At 56.5% G+C, this 27,893-nt stretch overlaps 1 protein-coding gene across 6 annotated transcripts; it reads left to right on the top strand.

Annotated features, from left to right (window-relative positions):
- The first annotated feature begins 287 nt into the window (after nt 1-287).
- Nucleotides 288-27,416, top strand: SLC4A3 (solute carrier family 4 member 3). Of its 6 annotated transcripts, XM_047872846.1 has the most exons (24): nt 288-383; nt 11,128-11,301; nt 13,646-13,787; nt 14,137-14,302; nt 14,892-15,172; nt 15,335-15,450; nt 15,830-16,056; nt 17,620-17,768; nt 17,910-18,090; nt 18,571-18,706; nt 19,527-19,710; nt 20,144-20,243; nt 20,708-20,892; nt 21,564-21,789; nt 21,967-22,185; nt 22,473-22,621; nt 22,809-23,003; nt 23,485-23,703; nt 24,052-24,141; nt 24,644-24,810; nt 25,301-25,554; nt 25,882-26,051; nt 26,246-26,419; nt 27,084-27,416. In XM_047872846.1, the coding sequence occupies exons 3-24, from the start codon at nt 13,737-13,739 to the stop codon at nt 27,159-27,161; spliced, it is 3,717 nt and encodes a 1,238-aa protein (XP_047728802.1). In that variant the 5' UTR covers nt 288-383; nt 11,128-11,301; nt 13,646-13,736; the 3' UTR covers nt 27,162-27,416. The 6 variants fall into 6 exon arrangements, with proteins under 6 accessions (XP_047728802.1, XP_047728806.1, XP_047728805.1 ...); XM_047872850.1 differs by lacking the exons at nt 288-383; nt 25,301-25,554 and adding an exon at nt 4,738-5,101 and having other exon boundaries at nt 26,402-26,419; XM_047872848.1 differs by lacking the exon at nt 288-383 and having other exon boundaries at nt 11,132-11,301; nt 26,402-26,419.
- The last annotated feature ends 477 nt before the right edge of the window (nt 27,417-27,893 follow it).

Below are 27,893 nucleotides of genomic sequence, written 5' to 3'. Positions count from 1 at the left end.
CCTGACTCGTGGGCCCCAGTCCTCAGCCAGCAGTGCCTGTTACAGGGCCTGATGTGGAAATCACTGCCTAACGAACAGTCGGGCCAGTTCGATTCTCACTGTCTCGGATTACCGTTGGAAACTAATGAAGCTCTCGGGTCATTGGCAGGAGGTGCCCGATATGAGACGGTGTCTGGGGAGAGGGTGTGTGGAGTTGGGCTGCGGAGGGAGTGGTTGGCATTCTGTGGGTTGCCGCTCCTACCTCTTCTCTGAGCACTTCCTCGCTCAGCCTGGTGGCCTGGCTGGGTTGACCCTGCTCCTTCACCTCTGTCTCTGTAGCCGCAGCAATCAGTTCAGGGATGCTCATGTGACTTGGTCTGGTTGCCGGAACACCCAGGAAAGAGGTACGTTTCCCCCGTGAGGGGTGCTGAGAGGAAGCCTGGAGCTGCTGGCTGTGAGGGGAGAGCTTTCCTGAGAGTGGAACTGCGCAGAGACAGGACAGGGCCGAGAGACGGGGCGGGCAGGACCAAGTCCTGGTGGTGTCTTTGGAGTTCCCGGGTCCAGTCATGCCTGGAAGCAGGTGCCCCTGGAACTTTGGGTTATGTGAACTAAAGGAAACCCCCTCCTTTTTTCTTCCCTTTGTCTCTCTTTTGGTTTAAGCTAATTTGAAGCAAGTAACAAGCCATAGAAAGGGTCTTAATTGTGTAAATCCGCACCCTGACTTGAGCCAGCCTGACTTGGGACCTGACTTTTGCACCCAGGAATGCGCGCAGCGGGAGGAGTGGCACCCACATGTTTGTGCACAGAGGCCCTGGGAGGAGAGCTTGGGGAAGGAGTGTTGAGGGCTTAAGTCAAGCTTCCCTTCAACCCAGAAGCTGGGCTCTGGCTGAGTCTGTTGTGTGGTTTTGGGGTGGCTCTCATCTATGGAGCATTTATATGCCAGGCCCTGAGCCAAGTGCTTAGGGATGGTAGCTCCTCACAGGAGTCCTGAAGTGGGTGGCGTCTTGTTGAAGGAAATAGGCTTACAGGAGCTAAATGACTTCTTCAACGTCCTATCAGTAAAGGGCGGAGACCCGATGAGTCCAGACTCGTAGGACTTCAAAGCCTGGGCAGTCAGCAAACCACAGAGCCTCACTGCCTCCCATTCCCTGCCATGGGTGGGCCTCTGTGCCCGGCCCCACTCACAGTTCACAGAGAGGGACCACTGCCCACCCTGCCCTGCGTAATCCTAGATTCGTGCAGGACAGGTGAGCCAGATGGAGTGTATCTGAAGTTTCTCTTTCCTCCAGGGTGTAGCGAGATGTTAGGTGAAGTATTAATTCATGGGTGATTTTCACCCCTTCCAGCAGAACTGTAGAGAACAGAGATGACGATCCTTAGGTTTTAAGTCAAAGGGCTAAACAGTAAGAAGAGACTTGAGAGGGACCATAAAGAGACTAAGAGCTCTGCAGGGGAGAGAGGGGAGAGTGTTTACAGAAGGGCATTAGGAGCAGTGAAGGAACGATCCCCCGGGCTGCTGGGGGCTCTCAGGGTGGAGGGGCCCTGTGCCTAGCTCCGTGTTTGGAACTAGGGAAGACAGTGACCAGTCAGATGTTCCCTGTGCCACGAGAACACACAGAGCCGGCCTTTTGGAAGGACGTGGCAAGATAGGGCTGGAGACAGTTGCCCAGATTTCTCTCGAATGGAAAGGGGAGGGGGCCCAGAGGATCCTGTGGGTTCCCGGAAGTGCGGGGAAGTGCACGGAAAGCGTGCTAGAGAGCTTGGCCGGGTCCTTGCAGCAGCACAGCCGGAGGGTGGTGTAGGTCCAGCCCCCAGATGGGGATATGACCAAGTTAAATTTGGGTTGCTTGAATTGAAATCACTGATGAGGCTGACTTGACTTGAATGTTAACAGATTAACTTCTCCGTTGGTTGGAAATGGGGGCTCATTACAAGGATAGGGTTGAGTTGTCAAGAAAACCACATTTTTGCATACCTGAATTTGGAAGACTGCCATGTTTTCTGGAATTTTCATCTGTTACAATTGGAAAAGTCCACATAGAAGGGTGTGGAAGGTGTGGACCTAGAGAGCAGGGGCGTATGGTTTCTTTGTTAGTGGTCTGGGGGTTACTCCTCTCCACTAGAAGGCCTTCGATTTAGGGTTCATGGGGGAGGGACGTGCTCTGGAAACTGGGTCAGGCATCACTGGAAAGCTGCTTTGGGGGAGTCCAAGGTGGGGCCTGGGGTTGGGGTGTGCTGTAGGCTAGAGAAGACTGTGCCCCAGTTCTACCCTTGACCCAGCCAGCCTCTGCAAACCCTGGGGCTCCAGAGGGTGGAGTCGTATGGGAAATAATCAATGCCACTGGAGGCCTGTCACTCAGCCTCAAACCCTGCTCACGAGACAGCAAAAGTACAAGAGAGAAGCCCCTAGATTCTTTTTTTTTTTTAATTTTTTTTCCGTCTAATTTATTTTAAAGACAGCAAGAGCATGAGTGGGGGGGAAGGGCACAGGGAGAGAAAGAGAGAGATTGAGGGCGAGAATCTCAAGCAGGCTCCGTGCTCAGCCCTGGAGTCTGACGCAGGGCTCTATCCTGTGACCCTGGGACCATGACCTGAGCTCAAATCAAGAGTTGGACGCTAAACCGAGCCACCCAGGCACCCCGAGAAGCCCCTGAGTTCTGAGGAGGTGAAGGAACTGTGGGGCCCTGGGAGGGAGAAGCCTTTGATCCTGGTTAAGACCCCCTCCTTAATTCTGCCTTTTCTGACCCTCATGTGGGTCAGCATTGTTCCTGTCCTGAAGCATATTTATTCCTAAGTACACTGAAAGGATGAGTTTATTTATTCCTTCACTTGATTGGTTAATAGGACACAGGTCCTACCGCAGAGCCCATTAGAGCACACGTCAGGGCAGGAGGGCTTCTCCAGCAGCCCATAAACTACCTCCAGGAAATCACCTACCTTCTCTGGGTCAGGACTGCTGAGAGGGGCTGGTGGTGCCAATATGTAAAGCTCCCTTGAGGATTTATAGAGGCACACCTCAAAATAATGAGGGAGGTAATAACCTAACAGCTATGGCTTAGTGAGCCCTTACTATGGTCCGTACGTCGTTTAAAGCAGCTCATTTTCCCAGGTGTTTCCTACACCCTTTGATCATGAGATGTAGAGCCAATTCGCCTAAGAAAAGAGCCATCAGTATAATAGAAATGACCCAGACCTGGCAGACCTGAGCCGAGGCCCCAGAGAGGGGGTTTCTTCTGCACCTCAGAGCCAGATGGCTTCTGTCTCCTGCTTCCCCAGCCGGATCCTGGTCTGGTCTAGCTGGAGAGTGGAGAGGAAGCGGTGTGAATCTTGGAACTGACCAGTCGGGAAATGCTGGCTAGGGTGGAGGTCCCTCGGTGACAGGCCTGCAAAAGGACTGTGCAGAGGTTCATAAAATAAGTTCACCTACTTCTGTTGGCTCAGAGCTGGCCTGAATTTTTAATTGAAGCAAATTAAAACTTCCCAAAAAGATTAGTCCACTTTCTTGGTGGTGTGCACACCCCCTTCCCCATCAGCACTTTTGCACCATCTGCGAACAAGCCGGTATTGGCCCCAAGAGAGACCTTCTCCAGCCGCTGGCCCAGAGCTACGGTTCAGAAAGGTCGGGCCCATTTATAAGGACTTCTCCAGAAGTCCCGTCAGACGGTCCCTATGGGGCAGACTAATGTTTAGTCATCGTAGCGTGATTTGCAAAGCGGTGTGAGGCTGGTGCAGTTCACGAGGAACTTCTTCCATTTCTTTGTGCCTAAAATCTCTACGGGCTTCTTTGTCTTCTTTAACAAGTCAGTGGAGTCCTCTGCACCCTTTGTCCTGTGGTTGCTCTTTCTTTGGTGACCCAGAAGACAGGTGCTGGTATGAGCCACCAAAGAAGTGGACGATGGTGAGGCCATTACCATTACCACTCTCGGAAGCATCTGGCCTTTAGCGCCACGCCTCACCAGGTGCCAGGATGCACCCGCTTCTGACACTCTGCTGCCCTCTGAGCGGATAGGACCTGCTTTGCTACTGATGCTTGTGCACAGATGGCCGTCAGCAAGCACTGGCCTCTCACGCCCTGGACTGGCCCCAGGCATCGACCTGTCCATCCAGTCTGGCCTTTCCCCTCTAACAAGTGCTCATTGATCATCTGTCTGGCCTTGGGCTTGCTGGCAGTGCAGGCCTGAAGCAGTGGAGAGAAAGGAGTCACTCCCTAAAAACGTCACTAACAGCACTATGCCACATTTTCTGTAGAAATAAGGTAGGAAGAGATGAAATGTATATATTCATATTTATTTCTGTTTGTGTAAGTGAATTCCAGAGGGACAAGTTGTGATGGGGATGAAGATGAGAACAAGGCAGAGGGGGTCAGGGATGGTATTGAGGCTCTTTTTATTTTAAAAATATTTTTAACCCCCCTAAAGGTATGATTCAAAAGTAATATTTATTTTATTTATTGATTTTTTAAAAATGTTTATTTTTTAGAGAGAAAGAGAGAGACAGAGCATGAGCAGGGAAGGGGCAGAGAGAGAGAGAGACACAGAGTCTGAAGCAGACTTTAGGCTCTGAGCTGTCAGCACAGAGCCCGACATGGGGCTCGAACCCACAAACTGCGAGATCATGACTTGAGCCAAAATTGGATGCTCAACCCACTGAGCCACCCAAGCGCCCGCAAAAGTAATATTTAAAAACTTAGATGAGGCCCTACGCGGTCAGTGGCCAAAACTTAAAAGTTTTCATTTATTTTTATTTTTTTATTTTTAAAATTTTATTTTATTTACTTTTTGAGTAAACTCCATTCCCAACATGGGGCTTGAACTCACGACCCTGAGATCAAGAGTCTCACGTTCCACTGACTGAGCCAGCCAGGTGCCCCCTAAACTGAGTGGTATAGACGACTCCTGAGACTTTGGAAGGTGGGGAGTAGGTCACCTCGAAGACTCTTTCTTTCTCTCTCAATGAGACAGGGTCCACCCTTGCTGATGGGTCACTTCACGTGGAATGAAGAGTCATATCCCTCCCCCTTTGCCAGGATGCCGCGGTGGCTTCTGAGAAGACCCTCCCCGGATCGCTTAGGTGTGGTTGGAAGTTCAGCCACAGTGCTGGGCTGCGCGTTGCCTGTCTGCAGGTGCGTGCGGTATTTTGCATCGGTGTGCTCACGAGTGCGCGTGGGGTGATGGTCATCCAGGGAAAGGCACGGTGGATTCGATCCAGAAGGTCCAGGCTTATGCCTTAGTTTTGTGGCTGACTATTCCACCCCGGGCAGGTCACTTGTCCTTACCGATCCGTGGCACCTCGATCTACAGCGAGGATGAGACTCATCCATAACTTGCCAGTTCACCAAATTGTGGAGTGCAGTAATGCACGTGGAAGTGCTGTGTGAGCCAGAAAGCAGTAAATAAATGCTGGTTTCAACAAACTGCCTGCGAGTTATCACAGCCCGCTTTGTTGCCTAGAAATGCCCTTTGTAATCAGAAGAAACCTACATCTTGACCACCCGCTTGTTCACGAGTGGCTGTTTGCCCAGGGTGCTTCGGAGGGGAGCTCGGACACTGCTGGGGATGCAAGCAGGCCATGGCATGTTTTTTTCTTGGCCCGTCCTCTGTCATTTGATCATCTTGGACGCGGGGACTTCTCTGTCCTCCGCAAAAACATTCCTCAGTTTATTAGTTACTATAATTACTCGCGCACTTGTCTTCAATTCCACGACATTTATTGAGCTCTTAAAATGAGCCAGGCTCTCTGGAGAGAAGATGGGAGGGTGGAGAATAAAGACGAATCAGACGTGCTCCTGCTCTCAAGGAGCTTCCAGTCTGGCAAGCGAGTGGGACACGGCGCCTCGGAGCCGGCGCACGAAGGGTGGGTAAGACTACAGCGGGGAAGTATAACCTCCATTTTGGAGCACCTGCTTTGTGCTGGTCTTTGCACTGATCATCTCAGTGACGCCGTTGCCCTCAGTACAGCCCTGAGGGAGAAGCATGATCTCTGTTTTACAGGTGAGGAAACAAGAGGCTCAGGGCAAGGAAGGTTAAGATTCTCACCAAGGGGATGCCAGATCCCAGTCAGGACCCCTCTTTTTCCTAAATGGTATTTCTTGCCTCTTCGACCTTCTAGACTTCTAGACTCGACTGTCTTCTAGACTTCTAGACTGTCCACCCTGGCTCACCCTCAGTCACTGTATTATTATTTTTGAAAAAGATCTTATTTTTTTAAAGTAATCTCTGCACCCAACGTGAGGCTCGAACCCACAACCCTGAGATCGAGAATTGTATGCTTTACCGACTCAGCCAGCCAGGTGCCCCCACCCTCAGTCCTTTTAAATCCGTCTCCTGGTGGCTCCAGGCTCCAGGGGTACCACGTCCTGCCAGAAGGACACCATCCAGACCCTCCACACCCAAATATCCATGCCTTTTCTTTCCTGCCACCCGGCCTTCCCCAAGCTCTTCCTTTTGCGTGGAATGCTCTCGTTTGCCCTGCTTCCCCCCCATACCCTTCATGGCCTTTGCTCAATCGTCCCCTCTCTCCAGAGCGTATCCTTAGCTGTGCCACCTCAGTGGTCTCTGTAACGGGCACTTGCCATGTTTTGTAATACACTTATGTGTTGCTTGTCTGTTGACTATAAACAGCCCAAAGGCAGGGAGCATGGCTGATTTTTTTCACAGAGGTACATCCAACACCTGATGTATAGAGTGAGTGTGTGGGTTTTGGTTTACACACTTGGGTATGCCTGAAACCCTGCTTTACAAAAACATTTTCTTCTTTTTTTTTTTTTTTCAATTAAAAAATTGTAAATGTTTATTTTTGAGAGAGAGAGAGAGAGACGGAGCATGAGCATGAGCAGGGGAGGAGCAGAGAGAGAGAGGGAGAGATAGAATCTGAAGCAGGCTCCAGGCTCTGAGCTGTCAGCACAGAGCCTGACTCAGGGCTCGAACTCAAGAACTGTGAGATCATGACCTGAGCCGACGTCAGATGCTTAACCGACTGAGCCACCAAGAAGATGTCCCCACCAAAACATTTTCAAACTTTTATTTCAAGCCCCCATCCCATGAGGTTGGCGGGGCTCACTGACCTCACCCTCCCCATTCCCCACATCTTGGGAGAACCTCCTCCTGCTTTGCTGACCGGGGGAGGCGAAGGGTCTGTGACAACCTCTGGACCCTCCACCCCTTTCTGGCCAAGACACCGCATGTCTCGCTAACCCCTTCTTTTTCCCCCTCTGCAAACCTCCCTCGGTTTCCTGAGACTTCGACTCTGAGTGCAGAAGACGGAAAGGCTTGCAGGCTTCTGTCGTACCCATTCTCAAAAACCAAAATTCAAAGCAAGCTGTCTGCTCAGGCGGGTTGGGGGAGGAGAGCAAAAGGACCTAAGCTTCTGTGTCAAAATGTCAGTCTAGCCACAAAGAATCCGTATATCCAAAGCTGAAACGTGGGCTCTGCAGGGGTGGAAAAACCTTCCGGGAGAGGCAGTGCCCTCCTGAGATTGGATTTGTTTCAGATCTGAGTCCAGGTTTGCTGAGGGACACGGGTTATGGCAGAACCACTGCAAATAACAATAGTAAATAAGAATGACATTTGTCGAGCACCTGTTCTGTGCCAAGCATTGAACTGATATTTTGTTTTATTTTTGTTTTAGCCCAACTCCAGAGTTGGGGCTCTTTCTCGAGCCATGGTATCTCTCTTGTAAAAATAAGGTCTTACTCATCACGAGGCTGGCCAGTCAACCACAAATGGCACTGGGTGTTCAGCTCTGGGGAACAGGGGTGAGGGACTCTTGCTTGGCCAGAGGGAATTCTAGGCCAGTTGAAACGGCAACTGGCTCCGTCGGTAGCACATATGAACCCACACCCTCCCATCTTCTAGAAGCTCTCCAGTCTGCTGAGGGACGATTACCAGAGCAAAGTTTGGTCCACTGGCCAAGGAGTGTCAGAATCTATCCTGGTGGGGATAAAAGCTGTTCTGGAGCTCTCTGTCTTTGAATTCGCATGACTAGTACCCAGTTTGGCTGGAAGACTGACTTACGGTCCTTTTAAGTGTAAGACCATTCCCACTTACTTCGTGTGTGTACATTTCGTCACTTTTCGTAGTTTAAGTTACCCGAGGTCTTTTCCATACCGTGTCTCTTAGATTTGTAATGGGATTGAAGCTAGCTAACATTTACTGAGCATTTACTATGTGCCTGGCACTGTTGTAAGTGCTTTACATGGATGAACTCATTTCATTCTTTCAACAACCCCATTATTATTGTCATTTTACAGATGGGGAATCTGAGGTCCGGTGAGGGTAAATAACCTGCTCAAGGTCATGTGATTGTCAGGTGGCAGAGCTGGGCTGTGAACTCAGGCTGCTTGGCTCTAGCCATCTCATGCTTAACCACTCCCCTCTGCAGCCTCTGGTAGCAAAGGTGCAATCTCCTTAAAAAATTCATCTGGAATTTCTGTTCTCATGGATGGCACAGTTTGTGCTCGTGACGCGGAAAGTTCAACAGTTGCAGGAGGACGTCAGGACATGGGGGTGGGGCTGGGGCCACTGTAATGTATGGGGATGAATATTGCACATGAAACCAGAAGCCCTTGGGTTGAATTTTTTTTTTTTTAAAGATTTTTTAAAAAGTAATTTCTACACCCAACATGGGGCTCAAACAACCCCAAGATTAAGAGTCGTATGCACTAACGACTGAACCAGCCAGGCTCCCCACCCCTGGGTTCAATTCTTGGCCATGCTGTCTCCAGAGCCCTGGACCATGGGCAAATCACTTCAACTTTCTGAGCCCTTTCTCTCTCTCTCATGTCAAATGGGATTAAGACACTCTACCTCAGAAGGTTGTTGTGGACTAATGAGATTATGAATATTAAAGTGGTTTATAACCAGGATAGCACAACCAACATTTAAGGTAATGAAGTCATTATTGTGTATCGTGAAGGTTAGGGAATGGAGGGCCGCCTGGCTGACTCAGTCAGAAGAGCGTGTGGCTCTTGATTTGGGGCGTCATGAGTTTGAACCTCACGTTGGGTGTAGAGATTACTAAAGAAAAATCAACTTTATTTTATTTTAACTTTATTATTTATTTTTTAAAACTCATTTTATTATTGATTTATTTATTAATATAATTGTCAAATCGGCTAACATACAGTGTATAAAGTGTGCCCTTGGTTTTGGGGGTAGATTCCCATGGTTCATCGTTTCCATACAACACCCAGTGCTCATCCCAACAGGTGCCCTCCTCAGTGCCCATCACCCATTTCCCCCTGTCCCCCATCCCCCATCAACCCTCAGTTTGTTCTTTGTTCTAAGAGTCTCTTATGGTTTGCCTCCCTTCCTTTCTGTTTGTAACTATTTTTTTTCCCCTTCCCTTCCCTCATGGTCTTCTGTTAAGTTTCTCAAGATCCACATATGAGTGAAAACATATGATATCTGTCTTTCTCTGACTGATTTCACTCAGCATGATACCTTCCAGTTCCATCCACGTTGCTGCAAATGGCATGATTTCATTCTGTCTCATTGCCAAGTAGTATTGCATTGTGTATATAAACCACAATTTCTGTATCCATTCATCAGTTGATGGACATTTAGGCTCTTTCCATAATTTGGCTATTGTTGAGAGTGCTGCTATAAACATTGGGGTACAAGTGCCCCTATGCATCAGCACTCCTGTATCCCTCGGGTAGATTCCTAGCAGTGCTATTGCTGGGTTATAGGGGAGAACTATTTTTAATTTTTTGAGGAACCTCCACACTTTTCCAGAGCAGCTGCACCAGTTTTTATTTTTTATTTTTAAAAAGTTTATTTAAGTAATCCTCTAGAGGTTATTTAATCCTCTAATGTGGGGCTCAAACTCATCATCCCCCAAATCAAGAATTTCATGTTTTTCCAACTGAGCCAGCCAGGCACCCCAAATGAATAAACTTAAAGAAAAACACAACAGATTAAGGAATAGAGTTGGTGAGGAGTGACATAGTAATAAGAGGACAGAGACTGCCCAGGTCTGCTAATAAGATGGTCATCTTGGGGCACTTGGGTGGCTCAGTCAGTTGAATGTCTGGCTCTTGATTTCTGCTCAGGTCACAATCTCACAGTCATGAGACTGAACCCCATGTTGACCTCTGCGCTAGGCATGGAGCCTGCTTAAGATTCTCTCTCTCGGGGCGCCTGGGTGGCTCAGCTGGTTAAATGTCCAACTCTTGATTTCGGTTCATGGTTCATGAATTCAAGCCCCGCGTTGGGTCTGTGCTGACAGTGTGGAGCGTGCTTGGGATTCTCTCTCTCCTTCTCTGCCCATCCCCCACCTCAAACAAACTTAAAAAAAAAGACACTCTCCCTCTCTCAAAAAAGAAAAAAAAAAAAGATTGTCATTCTCTCATGGGCCTGCCCCCAGCTCCCTGGTATTGGTACTGTTAATGCCTGGTGCCTGCTTAGCCCGTGCCCTGGACTCAGACCCATTTCCCCGATTCTATCAGTCAGAATGCTGAGCTACTTCAAGCTGGAATTTGTTAAAGGAAATAACGAACGTTAGGTGGTATTTGGGGGAGGAATAGAGAGGAATAACGACCGGCCCCATCAGTACAGCTTCTCCAGCAAAAGCAGCACTGCTGCTCTCAGAGGACCCACCCGCCTCCACTCCTGTGCTCACTTCTGATTTCAGGTCTCGCACAGGCAAGTCTGCTTGGTGGAACCCAGGTTGTGTCTGTACCCTAGCTGCAAGGGAGTCCGGCAAGGGGCACTCGGCTTTGACCTTGGAGGGACAGTACTCATGGGCAACGACCAAAAATGTAGAGGGTCTGCCAAGGTTTGGGTGGCTGCAGAGGACAAATATCCACTATGTCAGGCTGGTTCCCAACGTGCTTGGTCACAAGACTGTGATTGCAGGGAACGGCTAGGGGAGGACCCACCCCGAGGGCTCCTGGTCCATTTGTGAGGAACCCTAGAGGACGATGTGCTCGTGTGTCTGCATCCGGGTGGTGTGGTGGCGTGGCTTCTGAGCTCTTGGACATACGGGACCGGCCTTGGTGGTGGTACATGTGTCAGACAAGTGTTCTGGGCCTCAACATGGAGGGTGCGGGCATTCAAGTCAGTCTGGGCTGAGGAGAAGGGTGCCAGTGGGGTACTCTGAGTTTCTGCGTTGGTCACCTTTCCTGTTTCCTTTGTCTCGCACACACAGTGGCCATTCTTTGAGTATGCAAGAAGCACGCTTGTCGCAGGATTAAAGACTCCACTGGGAACGTTGTGTTGGGGATTGACAATTACAGGTGCGGGAGAACACAACTGGGAAAGCCTCCAGGAGGCCAGGACATCTGAAGTGGGAGAAATGGAGCATTCCCTGATGTCTAATGGGGTGAGTTGGCATGAAACAGCCAATGGCCATCAGCATTTCCCCCAAACTTGGATACCAAGTTTGCAGCCTAGAAGCCAGGGACGGGGCCATGAGGACGACCAAGGGGTCAGAGGTAGACTGAACAGAGCCCTTTGCAATGTTCCCCACTGGAAAAGGCACCAAGGCTCTTGAGTATCTCTAAGAAGGTGAGGGCCCTGTGCAAACATCCCTCCAGATAGAGTCTTGGGACCGAGTCACCTGGCTCCGAGTATAAAGGTTTGGGATGGCATATCAGCGTGTTAGGGCTGCCGTAAGAAAGCACCGTAGACTGAGAGGCTTAAACAACAGAGATTTAGCTCAGAGTTCTGGTGACTGGAAGCTTGAGATCAAGATGTCAGCACAGCTATGTTCCCTCTTGAAAATGTTAGAGAAGGATCTGTTCCAGGCCTCTCTCCCAGCTTCTAGTAGCTCCTCGGCTTGTGGCATCCAACTCTGTCTTCACATGGTGTCCTCCCTGAGTGTGCGTCTGTGTCCAAATCTCCCCCTTTTATGACAACACCAGTCCTTTTGGAAAAGGAGCCCACCCTACCCCAGTCTGACTAGGCTGTTTCCATATAAGGCCACCTTCAGAGGTGCCCAGGGTTAGAACTTTGACATTAAATTTGGTGGGGACACAATTCAATCCATAACAGATGGGTGTCACTCCCGGAGTTCTGGGGCACAGTTCCACATGCTCCATTGGCACACAGCTGACTCACACTGGCGTCTTGTTTCATCCTCTCAATGACCGCCCGCCCTGCAAGATGGGGAGGCCGAGCACATTTCTTTCGATGTAAGAGGCTGGGGGCAGTTAAATGGCTGTGGTTCGGACAGTCACCCTGTACACACCCCCCGAGACCTGCTCGGCAGCCTGCTTCCCAGCTGTGACCATGGCAGGGTAATCAGCCTCCCTGCATCTCTGTTGTGGGAAGGCTGAAACGAGTTTGCAGAGGGTCTGGTGCAGTGCAAAGCCAAGTGGGTGTTCACAGGCCCTCACTGCCCTCCCCTCTCCCCTTGTGTGGCTCTCGGTGTCGAAAATCTCTTGAATTGAGCTGAGAGCCAGATGAGGGCAGGGGTAGGAGAGCGTATATAACATGCCCAAGGTCACAAGGTTAAACCTCTTTCCCACGCAGAGCACCATCCTGTCCAGCACCCTGTCCCCCATACCCCTTCTCTGCAGGCGTTTATTCCCCTCTCCTGGGCTGGCTCACCTTCCCCTGCCCTTTAGCTCCCTCCCGGTTCTGCCCCCACATCGTCTTCTGTCTTCCCAAAGATTGGGGAGGTGGCTGCACTATATCTTCAACACATTTTATTGAGGGGCTGTTATGGATGTAGCCTGGGGCTGGGTGCCCAATTTCAGCCAGACACCGGAGGATCAAATTGGGATCCGGCAGTTCCTTCCACAGACCTTTGACCTTGGAAAAGGAGATATGACCTTGGAAAAGGAGAAGTGACCTCAGGGAGTGTAGGTGGGGAGGGGGGCTGTGGCAACTGGGCTACAGAATCTTAGAGCTGGATGGAACCCTGGAACACTCCTACTCCAGGCCACAGAGGGGCAAACCCGGGAGGGGAGGTGATGTGTCAAGGTCAAATGTTGGGTGGTGCCCGGTGGCAGAAGCCAGGCATCTGAGGCTATATTGGGACCAAAGGGGGACGTGGGGGCTGCCTTCCGGTGTCTGTGAGCCCAGTTCCCAAGGTTGGAGGGGCTTGTGTCGGTCGCCTCCAGGGCTCCTGAGGGGAGGGAGGGGAGGCTAAAAGCAAAGTGGGGGAGCGATCTGGGGATTGTGGGAATGTAGGGCCGTGCACCCGCCCCCGGCCATGCGTGGGGCGCCGGGAGAAGGGGCTGGCGGGCAGGGTGGGTCCTGCGGGGGCTCGCGCGTGGGGGCCGGGCCGGCCGGGGCGGAGTGAGTCACGGCCCGCCCGCTCCCATTGTGCGGCCCGGCGGCGGCGGCGGTGGTGGCGGCGGAGCTGCGGAGCCGAGCGCGAGGAGGTGGAGCCCCGGGCTGCGGGCTCCGGCGCCTGCGTCCGCCCGGCCGGCCCGGCTTGCCGCCGCCGCGGGCGCCCCCCGGCCGTCCGGCCCTGCGCGGCGCCAGGCCCCGGAGCGCGCGCGGGAGATGGGGCGCGGCGGCCGGCGTTGGCCCCGCACGCTCCGGAGCCCCGAGGTACCGCAGGGCGGGGCGCGGCGGGCCAGGACCAGGGCCGGGGCCCCGGAGTGTCCCGGGCGTGGCGGGGCCTCGGATGGGCGCGCGGGCGGGCGGGGGGATCGGGCTCGGCGAGGGGGAGAGGGCGGCCGCGCGAGGCTCCTGACCCCGCCCTCCTCCCCCAGGGCTCCTCACTAGGCCCCTGCAGCGCCCCCTTCTTCTCAACCGGGTCACGGGTCCCTCAGTGAGCAAGGCTCCCAAGTCGCCTCCCCGGCCATGGCCAACGGAGTGATCCCGCCGCCCGGGGGCGCCTCCCCCCTACCCCAGGTGACTGACGCGCGCGGGGGTGGAAGAAGACGGGAGGGACCCCCAAAGAGGAGAGGGGAGTCCTCTGGCCGACCTTGGGACCCCCAGATCCAGGGATGGAGCTGGGTTGGAGGGTATGGGGTGGGGGGGGGGGCGCTTTGGTATTTTTCAGTTCTGTTGCCCCCTCCCCTCCCAAGCCCGGGGAGCCTGGGATGCTGACCCAAGCCTGGGGCTCAGGGAGAGGGGGTTGTTGAAGGTGGAGCCCGCTGGTCTCCCCCGCCCACAGCCAGGGCTGGGAGTTGGGTGGGGGGGGGAGATGTGGGGCATTCTTGGGTCAAGGGTCCTTAGGAGAGGCTGTCTGAGCCTGCAGGTCCGGGTGCCCTTGGAGGAGCCCCCTCTGAGTCCAGACCTGGAGGAGGAGGACGATGACTTGGGCAAGACCTTGGCTGTGAGCAGGTTTGGGGACCTCATCAGCAAGCCCCCGGCCTGGGACCCTGAGAAGCCCAGCCGCAGCTACAGCGAGCGGGACTTTGAGTGTGGGTAGCCTGGGGACCCCTAGTGTGGCCGCCCTCACCACCATCACCTTCATTGCCACCATCACCGTGCTCACCACTGGCTTGGTCACCCAGTGCCATCTTGTGCTGGACGCTGTGCTGGACGCTGTGCTGGGCCACCATGCCATGTTAAGTCATCCTGCCTCACTCACCCATCGCCTGTCCACCTTCCAGGGGACCGGGCCCCAGACGCAGGGGAGACACAGGGAGATGGGCCTGAGGCTTCCCTCCGTGACCTTCGTCTTCCCCAAGTCTCTGCCATACCTCTGGCCCTGCTCTCTTCTCTCTGCCTCCTCCCTCAGCTCTGACTCTGCCTTCCCCCCTTGCTGTATCGTGTCCTATTTCCCCGAGACCCCCTTTCACGACCTTCTCCCTTAGGCCCATTCCCCTGCTCTGCCAGGCCTTACCAATGGCAGGACGTGGATACAGGTGTCGGGGGGAGCCTGGCTCTCGAGGAGGGACTAGGGTGCCCTTGTTTGAGGCCCTGAGCTAGAATAAGGTGTGTGCCCCTAGGGTGGTGAGGGGCCCCCTTCTGCTGTGGGGACCCCAACCAGCTCTCCTGCACCCCCAGTTCACCGGCACACATCCCACCACACCCACCACCCGCTCTCGGCGCGCCTGCCTCCACCCCACAAGCTGCGGCGACTGCCCCCCACCTCTGCCCGGCAGACCAGGAGGAAGAGGAAGAAGGAGAAGACCTCTGCTCCCCCCTCTGAGGGGACCCCTCCCATCCAGGAGGAGGGGGCAGCCGGAGTGGAGGAAGAGGAGGAGGAGGAGGAGGAGGAAGAGGAAGGGGAATCTGAGGCAGAACCTGTGGAGCCCCCGCCCTCAGGGTCCCCACAGAAAGCAAAGGTATGGGTCTGCCCCCGAAGGAGCACTGACTCCTCAGGGAGGGGTGCAGAGAGGAGAGGAAGGAAGACGAAGCAGAGGGGGCTGGGGCTGCCTGGGGGAAGCAGAGTCGGGGGTTGGGGGCTGAGTCTGGGCAGGGACCCAGGCACTCTGCTTTGTCCACAGTTCTCCATTGGAAGTGACGAGGATGACAGTCCTGGCCTCTCCGGGAAGGCTGCCTTCACCAAGCCCCTGCCCTCGGTGGGCCCTTGCTCTGACAAGAGCCCCCAGCAGTCAGTCAGGTACTGGCATCCAGCCCAGAGCAGGTCCCAGGCTTCTTCCTGACCCTGGGGATTGTCCCCAGCTCTGACCCCGGGGAAGAGGGGAGGAGAGGAGAGGGGGCGGAGGAAGCGGGGAGGGCCACGCCTCCCTCTCTATCCACATGACTGACAAAGAGGAGAGAGAAGGTGTCACTAGAGAGGACAGGGCTAGAGGGGGAAGGACAGAGAGGAAGGGGGGGACTGGTGTGGTGGGGGCAGGGAGCTGGACGTTAGCTTCCTTCTCTGCCCAGAAGGAGTCTGTGTCTAGTGCCCAGGGGGCTATTCCAGGCCCCACCCCAAACTGGAGGAGGGCAAAGGAACCCCCTAACCTGGCCCATCTCCACCATGGTTCCCTGTCAAGTCCAAGGCTGCCATGGTGCCTCCTCAGCTCCCCGAGCCCCCGGGCCCGGGCCTCCCGAGTCGCTGGGGAGAAGAGCCGGCCCTGGAGCCCGTCGGCCAGCTATGACCTTCGGGAACGGCTGTGCCCAGGCAGTGCCCTGGGTAGCCCAGGTGGCCCGGAGCAGCAGGTGCCCACTGACGAGGCGGAGGCCCAGATGCTGGGCTCCGCGGACCTGGACGACATGAAGAGTGAGTGACACCCTGTGGCAGCCCCCGTGGCCCACCCCCATGGGCGCCCCGCCTGTGAGGAACCTTGGGGAAGCTCTGTGTTCTCCCCAGACTAGCGCTGGGTCCCCTCTGCAGTATCCCTGTCTGCTGGAATGTGGCCAGGGGCGGGGAGCTCACTACCTCACCAGGCCACTTCTCTGGTTGCCAGAGCTGAGATTTCCCTTCATGACACCTCTGTCCTTCTGTCCTGATTCTGTCCTCTGAGTCACCCCCTGAATAAGGCAACCTCTCTTCCCCATGGCATTTGGAGATTTTATATCTCCTCTTCCCCTAAGGCTCATCTTCTCATCTTCTTTTTGGCCCCTTCACACTGGCCCCCTGAGCGTGGGCCACTCTTCTGGGTCCTGCTTCTCCCTACATCAGGGGCTCCATACTTGTCACACCACCGTTGGCAGGGCCTGGCCGTGATCTCGGCACATTCCTTCCGTCTTATCAGTGCCCTGGTTTCTGTGCCACCTGTCATCACCCACGGGGCTCTGTGCCCGGGCCAGGGGCATCACTGACCCCACCTCCCTCCCCCTTGGAACCACAGTGTGTGGGCGCGGGTGGGAGGGAGGGCTTTGAGCTCAGTACGTCATGGAAAGTTGCCAGGGCCTGAGGACAGGGACAGGAACAATCCGATGGCAGCAGTGGTGTGGGGGTGGGGGTCAGGGGGAGGGCGTGTTTACAGACTCAGGGAGGGGGCTGGAAGCAGCAGGGAGCAGGCCCAGGGCTGCCAGGAGTCAGGAGGCTCTGGTTGGGTGAAGACCACTGGCCCAGGCTCCCACCTTTTAGGAAAGCCAGGGCTCTGGGAGGGAGCAGGGGCCGAGGGCTCGGCCCCCGGGGGAATGATGAGCCTGCTGGAGGAGGTCACAGAGCCCATCGGGGCACCAAGCCCTAGGCCTGAGGACGCTGAGAGCCGGGGCCCTGGAATGGCCCCAGCCCCCAGCACTCGAGACTCGCTGACCTCAGAGGACTTAGAGATGTTGGTGCTGGACCTTGATGACTGTGACCCATGGGAACCCACCCAGGGCCAGCTGAGCCCCATGGCAGGGGGACCAGCTTGTGAGTAACTGGGCAGCTGGCCTTTCCGCAGCTGCTGGCCTGGAAGGGGCAGGCGGGGAGGAAGGGACAGAGCTCTCCTTGAGTCTGCCAGATGTGTGTATCAATGGGGGAGACCTGGGTGCTGAGAGAGGGCACAGGGAAAGTGTTGGGGGCCTGGTGAATTGATACAGGTCATAGAGCTCCAGCACGAGAGGCAGCGGCCATGGGCGAGGGAAGGGAGCTGGGGCCGTGGACTGAGCTGGGGTCTGCCTTTTTACTGTGCTTTGGCCGGTGGTCCCCTGTGTTACTTTGGGCTAGTCCATCTCCCTGTCCGGGCTTCACTGTCCTTGTCTGTGGTGTGGAGGTGTGGACATGGCCCCTGGGCGACCGTGGCACCCGCCAGGTAGACTGGCTGGGCAGAGCAGGGGGCCGGAGGGGTTAACTGTGGCCGTGAGGCCCTGAGCTGGACCCCTGGGACCACGAAGCCTGCCTCGTCTGCAGGTCACCGGCTGGAGGACAACCCTGGCATGCGGCGTCACCTAGTGAAGAAGCCGTCGCGCACGCAGGGTGGGAGGGGCAGCCCCGGTGGCTTGGCCCCCATCCTGCGCAGGAAGAAGAAGAAGAAGACGTTGGATCGGAGGCCTCATGAGGTACCGGGCCTGCGGCTTCCTCTCCCCTCCTCTCCCCAGAGCCTTCTCTTCCCTCCTCCCTGCCTCGCCTGGGCACCGTGTCTCTGAGACTGCCGGTCCCACCTGGCGGCCCCCAGACCCTCACCTTGGCGTCTGCCTCAGGTGTTTGTGGAGCTCAATGAGCTGACGCTGGACCGCAGCCAGGAGCCCCACTGGCGGGAGACGGCGCGCTGGATCAAGTTTGAGGAGGATGTGGAGGAAGAGACAGAGCGCTGGGGCAAGCCCCACGTGGCCTCGCTCTCCTTCCGCAGCCTTCTGGAGCTCCGGAGGACCATCGCCCACGGTAGGCGCCCCGCGGGCCTGGCCCTGGGGTGCAGTGCCCTCTTCAGAGACCCCGGAGGTTGGCCCGCAGCAGGCCGTCCAGCTCTTGGGGACTGCTCCCTGGAGTCCTGGGCCCAGGCGAGGTCCGGCTGCCACTCTGGAGACGTGGGGTCTGACTGCTTGCGTAGCCGTAAGCTCTGAGGGGCCTGGACTGTGCCTCTGGTGCCCGGCGCAGGACCTGGGCCGTAGTAGGCCGCAGTCCACGTGCGGGAAGCTCGCCTGTGGCTCCCCTTCCCGGGTTTGGAGGGGCCGTCCCTTGCTCTTGCGTTCCCTTTGCACACCCCCCTCTCTGGCTCGGCGAGGCCACGTGGAACGGTGTGGAACGGTGAGCCCCGGGCGCTTGGCTCGCGCCGCGTGTCTGCCTGCCCCAGGGAAGTGAGGCGGCCGGGGTGGTTGTTCCTATCTGATGGGGCCCTGCCCCCTTCCTCGACTGTGCCCCCAGGAGCTGCCCTCCTGGACCTGGAGCAGACCACTCTGCCGGGTATCGCACATCTCGTGGTGGAGACCATGATCGTGTCTGACCAGATCCGTCCGGAGGACAGGGCCAGTGTCCTGCGCACCCTCCTGCTGAAACACAGGTGCCAGGGTGGGGCGCCTGGGACGGGGCCTTTAGGTCAGCTGCTCTTCCAGGAGCACAGACTCACCTGTGTGGCTTTCTAGCCTCTGCTTGCATAACCCAGGCGACAGGGAGTTTATTCCTCGTTCATCTTTGGACAGCACCAGCCGTTAGAAGGTTCTTTCTTACACTGAGGTACAAGGGATGCAGACCCTTTTCTTTTTTCTCTTCTCTCCTCTTCTCTTCTCTTCTCTTCTCTTCTCTTCTCTTCTCTTCTTCCCTTTTCTCTTTTTTTCTTTCCTTTTCTTTTTTTTCTTTTCTTTTTTCTTTTCTCTTTTCTTTTTTCTTTCTTTTCTTTTCTCTTTTTTTTTTCTTTCCTTTTCTCTTTTTTCTTTTCTTTTCTTTTCTCTTCTCTTCTCTTTTTTCTTTTCTTTTCTCTTTTCTTTCCTTTTCTCTTTTTTTTTCTTTTTTTCTTTTTCCTTTCCTGTTTTCTTTTTTCTTTTTTTTCCTTTGTTTTGCTTTTTTCTTTCATGTTTTTTAAATGTTTTTATTTATTTTTGAGAGAGAAAGTGAGAGAAAGACAGAGGATGAGCAGGGGAGGGGCAGAGAGGGACACACAGAATCCGAATCAGGCTCTGAACTGTCAGCACAGAGCCCAACGCAGGGCTCAAACTCACGAACTGTGAGATCATGACCTGAGCCAAAGTCGGATGCTCAACCGACTGAGCCACCCAGGCGCCCCCCCCCCCCGCCCCGACCCTTTATTTCTCATTTCTTCATGACCTCAGTCCACTAAGAGCATCTCCTCTTAACCTGCCTTGCTCCCTCTGCCCTCTTCACAGCCATCCCAATGATGACAAGGACACTGGCTTCTTTCCCCGAAACCCGTCCAGCTCCAGCGTGAACTCGGTCATGGGGAATCATCACCCAACCCCCAGCCATGGCCCTGACGGTGCAGTGCCTACCATGGCCGAGGACGTGGGGGAACCAGCCCCTCTCTGGCCTCATGACCCAGATGCCAAGGAGGTCAGTCGCCTTGCTCTGACCTGGGCTGGGGGACTGAGAGGGCTTCTGATTTCACACTGGAGGCCACTGATGGCTTCGTTGAGTGGGTCAGGAAGGTTGGATGCCTGGTACCACACAAGGCATGTGGGGGATCCAGATACGCATGAGGGCCTCTGCCCTACAGAAATAGGAGGTTTAGATGGGATGATGTGGCAGACCCATGGGAGCCGTTTAAACGAGATAAGGCTGAGGTGGTCGTGAGCTGCTGGGAGGAGGGGTCCACAGCCCGAGTGGTCTGCTCCCAATGTGGGGCGCCTCACCCCGGGGAGGGACAAAACAGGGCCCAGGTCCAGGGGTTGGAGGGCAGAGTCCAGGGGGGCTGAAGCAAGGGAGGGGATGGCCTGCCACGGCCTCCGGTCAGGGTCCCAGCCCTATTCCAGTTCTGCGTCCTTAGAAGCCCCTCCACATGCCTGGGGGAGACAGTCACCGGGGAAAAAGCCTGAAGCTACTGGAGAAGATCCCTGAAGATGCCGAGGCTACTGTTGTGCTCGTGGGTAAGGAGGGTGGGGGGCTGGGGTTACTGGGTGTGTGGGTTTCCTTCCACTGTGGTCTGCTGGTCTTATGCTCTGGCCTGCAGGCCACCTCTTCCATCCCTGGCCAGCCCCCCAACTTGTACCTGCTTTTCCTGACAGCCTGTGTTGCCCCCAGCTCTTTCTTTCTCAGTCCTCTGCCTGCCTCCCGTCCAGTTTTCTGCCGTTTGGGACTGCTGCTAGTCTGTACAGCACTTTTGGGGGAGTTAAAGAGAAGCACTCTTTCTTGAAGACTGTGAACATTTCATCTACTGATGAATCATAATAAATATGTAAACGTATGAATGAATAGGGTGTCTTTAGATTGGGGTTTCTTCGTGCAGCAGGCAACCTGCTCAACTGTACATGACAGCCCCAGACGTTTTCTTTAGGGCCAGCCTGGACTGATCCTCTTTATCCAGTGCCTGGTGCCTTACTCTCCCCCACAGGCTGTGTGCCTTTCTTGGAGCAGCCGGCGGCAGCTTTTGTGCGACTGAATGAGGCTGTGCTCTTGGAGTCTGTGCTCGAGGTCCCGGTGCCGGTTCGCTTTCTCTTTGTGATGCTGGGTCCCAGCCACACCAGCACTGACTACCATGAGCTTGGGCGCTCCATTGCCACCCTCATGTCTGACAAGGTGGGTCCTGCAGGCCCCGGGCTGGGTGCTCTAGGCCTGTTCCCCTGAGCCCTACTTTTCCCCAGTCTCTCCCTGCCTACCTTGGTGCCTGTGGATGCAGGGGTGCTGGGGGCCCTTCTGGGTGGAGGCAGTGCTCTGGAATGGTTGTGAAGGAGCTGTTGGCCAAGGGGAGAAGAGGGAGCCCTAGGCTGGGGCCGTTGGAAGGCGAGGTGGTTGAAGAGGGAGAAAGAGTTCTGGATGAGTCATGAGACTTGAAGGGGAGGGCTGGGTATGTCGGTCTTTGCTGTGGCTTCTCCTTGGCTTGGATAGGAAGGTCCTCTAGCCAGGGGTGATGTTGGAAATCCGTACTGACCAACCTGTAGGGTGTGGGTACTCTAGTCAGAATGGTTTCGGGGGCCCCTGCTATGCCAAGCGTTGCCCCTTTAGTTGTGGCGTTGTGGAAAAATCTCGAAGCTCCTAGGGGAACAGAAAGCATTTGGAGGTTCAGGGTTGTAGCCGGCCGATTGCTGGCCTGCAGGGACATGACTCCGTATTTTGACAATCGGACTGGATGTGTATACGTGGCCAGACCTCCACCCTGCCTCTGGCTCTGTGAGGGCCCAACGCCTCCTCTCCGAAGCCCTCCCAGGGGCGCTACTGGGAGGCTCAGCCCTTGCCTCTCCTGCCCCCAGCTGTTTCATGAGGCTGCCTACCAGGCAGATGACCGGCAGGACCTCCTGAGTGCCATCAGCGAGTTCCTGGATGGCAGCATCGTGATCCCCCCATCGGAGGTAGAGGGCCGTGATCTGCTGCGCTCCGTGGCCGCCTTCCAGCGCGAGCTGCTGAGGAAACGGAGGGAGCGTGAACAGACCAAAGTGGAGATGACTACCCAGGGAAGCTATGTGGCCCCTGGGAAAGGTCAGCCCCTTTGGGGCCCATCCCCTACCCGCCCTGGAGCTCCTAAGGTCGTGACCCAGCCTGTCCTGACTCCCTAGCTCCTGCATGCCCACTCCCAGCCCCTGTCGGGGAGGACTGAGCCCAGGGCCCTGCTGCAGGAGGGGTGGTCTGTGCTCCAACAGCCCCTTGTTCCCCCAGAGCTGGCTGTGGAGTTGGGGGGCTCTGAGGCGACCCCCGAAGATGACCCCCTGCTGCGGACTGGCTCAGTGTTTGGGGGGCTCGTGCGGGATGTGAAGCGTCGGTACCCGCACTACCCCAGTGACCTGCGAGACGCCTTGCACTCCCAGTGCGTGGCAGCCGTGCTGTTCATCTACTTCGCTGCCCTCAGCCCCGCCATCACCTTCGGGGGCCTGCTAGGTGAGAAGGAGGGGAGGCAGGGCGAGGCGCCCAGCGTCACCCTCAAGGTCTGTGGTCGGAGGACCCCAGGGATCACTCTTGCAGGGGGTGGGAGGGGTGCAAGGGGCGAGGGAGTCTGTGGCCGCCCCAGGGGTGCTGGTGGTGAGGGGCCTGGGAGGGATGGGCTGGGCTCTGGGGGGCTGCTCTGTACTAGTTGGGTCCCCAGGTCACGGTAAGCTAGATGAAGAGGAGGGCCCGGGTCCAAGGAGCCAGGCCAGGGCCCTCCCACTGACCCTAGCCCTCGCCAGGGGAGAAGACGGAGGGCCTGATGGGCGTGTCTGAGCTGATTGTGTCCACCGCCGTGCTTGGCGTCCTCTTCTCCCTGCTGGGGGCCCAGCCGCTTCTTGTGGTCGGCTTCTCCGGGCCATTGCTGGTGTTCGAAGAAGCCTTCTTCAAGGTGACGGCGCTACCCTGCCCCTCCCCAGGGATCAGCTTCTCACGCCCTGTCCCCTGGCCCAGGCCATGGGTCCCTGCAGTGTCTCCCCTCCTCCCCCTTTGGATCCCATGACCTCCACCCCCCCCCAACCCCCCCGCCCAGGGTCTCTGACCTCTGTGGGTAACCACACCTCCCTCCTGTCCTCCAGTTCTGCCGAGCCCAGGACCTGGAGTACCTCACCGGCCGGGTGTGGGTTGGCCTCTGGCTGGTGGTTTTTGTCCTTGCCCTGGTGGCCGCCGAAGGCAGCTTCCTGGTCCGCTATATCTCACCTTTCACCCAGGAGATCTTCGCCTTTCTCATCTCGCTTATTTTCATCTATGAGACCTTCCACAAGCTGTACAAGGTGGAGGTCCAGAGAGGTCTTGGGGGGTGGGCGTAGGTGGGGGCTGGGAAGCACCCTGGGGAGGAGAGCATGGGGGTGGCGCATGGAGCCCTGGGAGCAGAGGGGGCAGGGAGGAGGTCTCCGTTGGGTGTGGGCTTGGGGGGTTGGGACACCCTGGGCTAGGTCAGCACTGAAGGGCAGGGAGCCACAGCCAGAGGGTACAGGTTGGAACTCCAGTGGGGTCCAACCAGTATGTGATGGAGTGGGGTGCTGTCGGTGCTATGGGGCTTCTTTTGTAGAGGACTGTGTGTGTGTGTGTGTGTGTGTGTGTGTGCGCGCACGCGCGTGTGCGCGTGCATGGTGTAGCTGGGTGTCCTGTGACGCTGTTGCCTGGTCAGGTATGTGAGGACCCAGGCTTCGCCCTCACAGCTGTATGAAATCAGGGTGATGAAATTAGGGTCACCTGCCCAGGTTCAGTGTCACAACCTTGTAACCCACACAGGTATTCACGGAGCACCCGCTGCTGCCATTCTACCCTCCCGAGGGGGCATTGGAGGCTGGGCTAGACCTGAATGGGAGCGCCCTGCCCCCCACTGAGGGGCCGCCGGGCCCGAGGAACCAGCCCAACACGGCTCTGCTGTCCCTCATTCTCATGCTTGGGACCTTCCTCATTGCCTTCTTCCTACGAAAGTTCAGGAACAGCCGCTTCTTGGGTGGCAAGGTGCGTGGCTGGGGAGTGGGGAGCCCCCATGGGTCCCCCCCACCCCCAGTTCCTGCCATCACTGCCAGTCTCCGCTCCAGAGAGGGGCTTCCCCCTTGTCCCGGTCAACCCATGGACCTAAACCAAATCTGTGCAGTCCCTTCCCCACCGGAAGTGTCAGAGAAATTGAATCAGGGGAGGAATGTCCTCTTGAGCTGCGCAGCACCCGTGGGACTTAGAGGGACGGGTCAGGGGATTTCTGGCTCCAGCTCAGACCCAAGGGAATCGGGAGTAATGAGCCCTCATGTCAGTGCCCCTGACCCTCACGTTCACCTTCTGCTCCTTTACCCCATTGGCTCCTCTCTCCAGGCTCGCCGCATCATTGGGGATTTTGGCATCCCCATTTCCATTCTGGTGATGGTCCTAGTGGATTACTCTATTACAGACACCTACACGCAGGTGAGCGAGCCCCCCCGCCCCCCAGCCCCGGCAGGGGATTCTCACCCCAGAGTCTTGAGAGGGAGGCCACGACTCGTTCCCATTGCTGCAGTGGCCACGATCAAGGGTGGGCCTCAGCTTTCCTAGTGACATGGTGACCTGCTGGGGCCGCGCTGGGGTGGGTGGGTGGGCTGGGGGCCGCTGAGGAGGCCAGCCGGGGGGGGGGGTGAGGCTGCGTGACCCTGTGCCTAAACTCCTGGAGCAAGTAATGGGCTGGGGGCCAAATGACAGGTGTCCCTGGGCCTCAGGGAGAAAAGATGTCATTCTCTTTTACCAGACCCTTGCAGGGACAGTGACTTTGGAAGATGGAAAACTAATTTCCCCAAAACCTGTTCACATCTAGGTTTCCTGGAGTCCTGGGACAGGGAACACAGAACTTGGTGGTGGGAGCAGTGCCACCCTGTGGGGTTCTTAGCATGGGGAGGCCGTGTGCCTGAACCCTGTCTTCCTTCCTGCCATGCAGAAGCTGACGGTGCCCACAGGGCTCTCAGTGACATCCCCCCATAAGCGCACGTGGTTCATCCCACCCCTGGGCAGTGCCCGTCCCTTCCCGCCCTGGATGATGGTGGCGGCGGCTGTCCCTGCCCTCCTGGTCCTCATCTTGATCTTCATGGAGACACAGATCACTGCGTGAGGGGGCTGGAGGACCCTGGGTGGAGGAGGTTGGGGAAGAGCGGGAAGCGGTGGGAGTGGTGGCAAGGCGGGGGCACGTGGGCCCGGGCACAGTTTCCCTGCGGTGCTGTGACACGATACCCATCTGTCTGCATCACCATTTGCGAGCTGGCACTTGGCAGTCCTCACCACACTCTGGCAGTACGTTCTCTCGCCCAGTGATGCTCGCATGTGTCTCATTTTGGTTTTAAACCACAACGTGGTGAGATCTGGCATCTGGCTTTTGTGGTGCTTTAAATACCCACAGTATGAGATTTTAGCTCTGATTTGCTTAGCCGTGAGAACATCACTTTGGGAACTTGAAAGAGGAAACTGGCAGGCCCTGGGGAGAGCTCTTCCCTGCATGTCGTTCCCCCACGATGACGCTGTCCCTGCTGCGTGTGCCCGGCCTCGTGGCTGGCCTGCCCTCCTAGCCCCTCAGCCCTCGCTTCCCGTCCCGTCCCTGCAGGCTCATCGTCAGCCAGAAGGCACGGAGGCTGCTCAAGGGCTCTGGCTTCCACCTGGACCTGCTCCTGATCGGCTCGCTGGGGGGGCTCTGTGGGCTGTTTGGGTTGCCCTGGCTCACGGCTGCCACCGTCCGCTCAGTCACTCATGTGAATGCACTGACTGTTATGCGCACTGCCATCGCTCCTGGCGACAAGCCCCAGATCCAGGAGGTGCGGGAGCAGCGGGTCACTGGAGTGCTCATCGCCAGCCTCGTGGGTGAGAGCACCCACCTTGCAAGGCCCCCTGCCCCCACCCCACAGACTTGCCTTCTCGGACCCTGTGGCCTTAAATCCACTGTCTATCCCGGACTTGACCCAGGTGACTCCTGAGTCTCCGAAGGCATCACGTCTAGCACCCGCTGTGACCCCAACCTGCCTCTTAACACTCTGTGAACCTTTTTACCGCGAGCCTTTTCCTGGTTCTCTGTCCTGCTCCATCTTCTCTTGTTTGTAGCGACGAGGCCCAGATCCCCTCTCCACGGGGCCCGTCCATCTTCATGGGGGCCGTCCGAGGGGTCAGGTAGGTCTGTGTCACCTCCTCCAGGCCTGTCTATCGTCATGGGGGCTGTGCTGCGCCGGATCCCGTTGGCTGTGCTCTTTGGGATTTTCCTGTACATGGGGGTCACGTCACTGTCCGGCATCCAGCTGTCCCAGCGTCTGTTGCTTATCCTCATGCCGGCGAAACACCATCCTGAGCAACCCTATGTGACCAAGGTAGGGCCAGGAAGCATGGAGGTGGGGAGGAGGGGTGATGGGGAGGGGCCGCGAGGGATTCCCGGGCTGGAGATGGACAGGATGACGGTGGAGGGTAAGTTGGGGCCTGGGGAGCTGAGTCCCCAGAGACTCGGGGGTGGGGGGGGAGCAGGCCGAGGGCTGCGCCACCGTGAGACTCGAGGCCGGTTCCCCAGGTGAAGACGTGGCGGATGCACCTGTTCACCTGCATCCAGCTGGGCTGCATCGCGCTGCTCTGGGTCGTCAAGTCCACAGCGGCCTCACTCGCCTTTCCCTTCCTGCTGCTGCTCACGGTGCCTCTGAGGCGTTGCCTTCTGCCCCGGCTCTTCCAGGAAAGGGAGCTGCAGGCGGTAAGGGATGCCGCGCGGGGCGGTGTGAGGGCAGATGGGCCCTGGAATCGGGGGCTCCTGGGTCGCAGCCTCTGCTGTGCCACCTGCTAGTTGTGTGACCAGAGGCAAGTTACCTAACCTCCTGGAATCTTACCTCCAGCTGTAGGAAAGGGCTGATAATGGAGTCTTCCTTATAGGAGTGTCGTGAGGGTTAAGCGCTAATCCAGGTAAAGCACCAAGTATGACGGTTTGGTGTGAAATCCGCACAGGACTACTGCAGATAGCTGTGCAGGTCGTGTCCTGCACAAAAGCACACAGCTCAGGGACAAGCGGGGGTGGCGTGGCACCAAAACCCACCCCGAGCTCTGTTTTGGTCAGCTGGAGGAAGGGACATGGTTTTGAAGTCACCCACCCGAACGCGGTGTACAGGGTAACACAGGACCGAGGATTGGCCCCTTGGAAGTACTTGAGTGGCGGTAGCGGCTGTCACCGTTACTGTTATCGGGAGGTGTCACTGGGCCGGCGACCTGAGGGTTTTGGCCAGAGGGAAGTGTTTCAGGCTGGGGTCATGGTCCCCGCAGTCAGCGAGGCCCAGGAAGGTGTGGGCTGCTGGCCGGAGGCGTTGCCGGGGACTGGGAGGGCGGGAGCCGCCTCCCTGCCTCTCCCAACCCTCTCCCTTCTGCAGCTGGACTCTGAAGACGCTGAACCAAACTTTGACGAGGACGGCCAGGATGAATACAACGAGCTGCACATGCCCGTGTGATCCTCCAACGTGGTGCCCCTCAGAGACCCCGATACCTTAGTGATCGACACCTGGGCCCCAGTCGGAGCCCAGCCCCAGGGCCAGCGGGTTCCTCACAACCCAGAGACGTGCCTGGAACCACCACCGCCACGGCCAGAGCAGCTCGATGACTCTGCCCAGGGCACTGACCTTGGCTCACCCAGGCCCTTTCACAGACCAGACCGGCACAGGCTTTGAGCTCATTATAACCACACTCCTTGTCTTGTGTCTGCCTCACTTTCTTGGTTCCATCTCTGGTCTCTCAGGTCATACTTATCCAACTGGAATTGGAAGAATTCTATTTTCAGGGTCATCAAAGCCAGGGAGAGTTTGGAGGCAAGGACAGAATTCTTGGGGGAACGGGAGAGAATCAAGGCCACAGAAGGTCAGAGCTGGACCTTATCGTCACCCCCTTGGGCCCTCTCGAGTACAGCTGAGGAGGGAGCAGGAGGCTCAAGGTCTGGCTCAAGGTCACATACTGCTAATCTGGCCCCTACTTAGAAGGGGGAGGGTGGGAAAGGGGAAGGGGAGGAGGTTGCTCCGCTTTAGCCACTAGAGAAATCAGAGTGTCCCCAGTGGCTTTGGGACTGTAGAGGGAAATGGAAAATGTTTATCTTCTTTTCCTGATCCCTGGCATTCCGAGGAGCAGGGACAGTAGCCCAATCCCCTAGACGCCAGGGTGGTGCTGGATTTGGGTCCCTGGACCATTTTAGA

Source organism: Prionailurus viverrinus, chromosome C1 (genome assembly GCF_022837055.1).
Source record: "Prionailurus viverrinus isolate Anna chromosome C1, UM_Priviv_1.0, whole genome shotgun sequence".
NCBI lineage: Eukaryota > Metazoa > Chordata > Mammalia > Carnivora > Felidae > Prionailurus > Prionailurus viverrinus.
The sequence above is the reverse complement of the archived record's forward strand: the minus strand, read 5'-3'. Positions and strand labels throughout refer to the sequence as shown.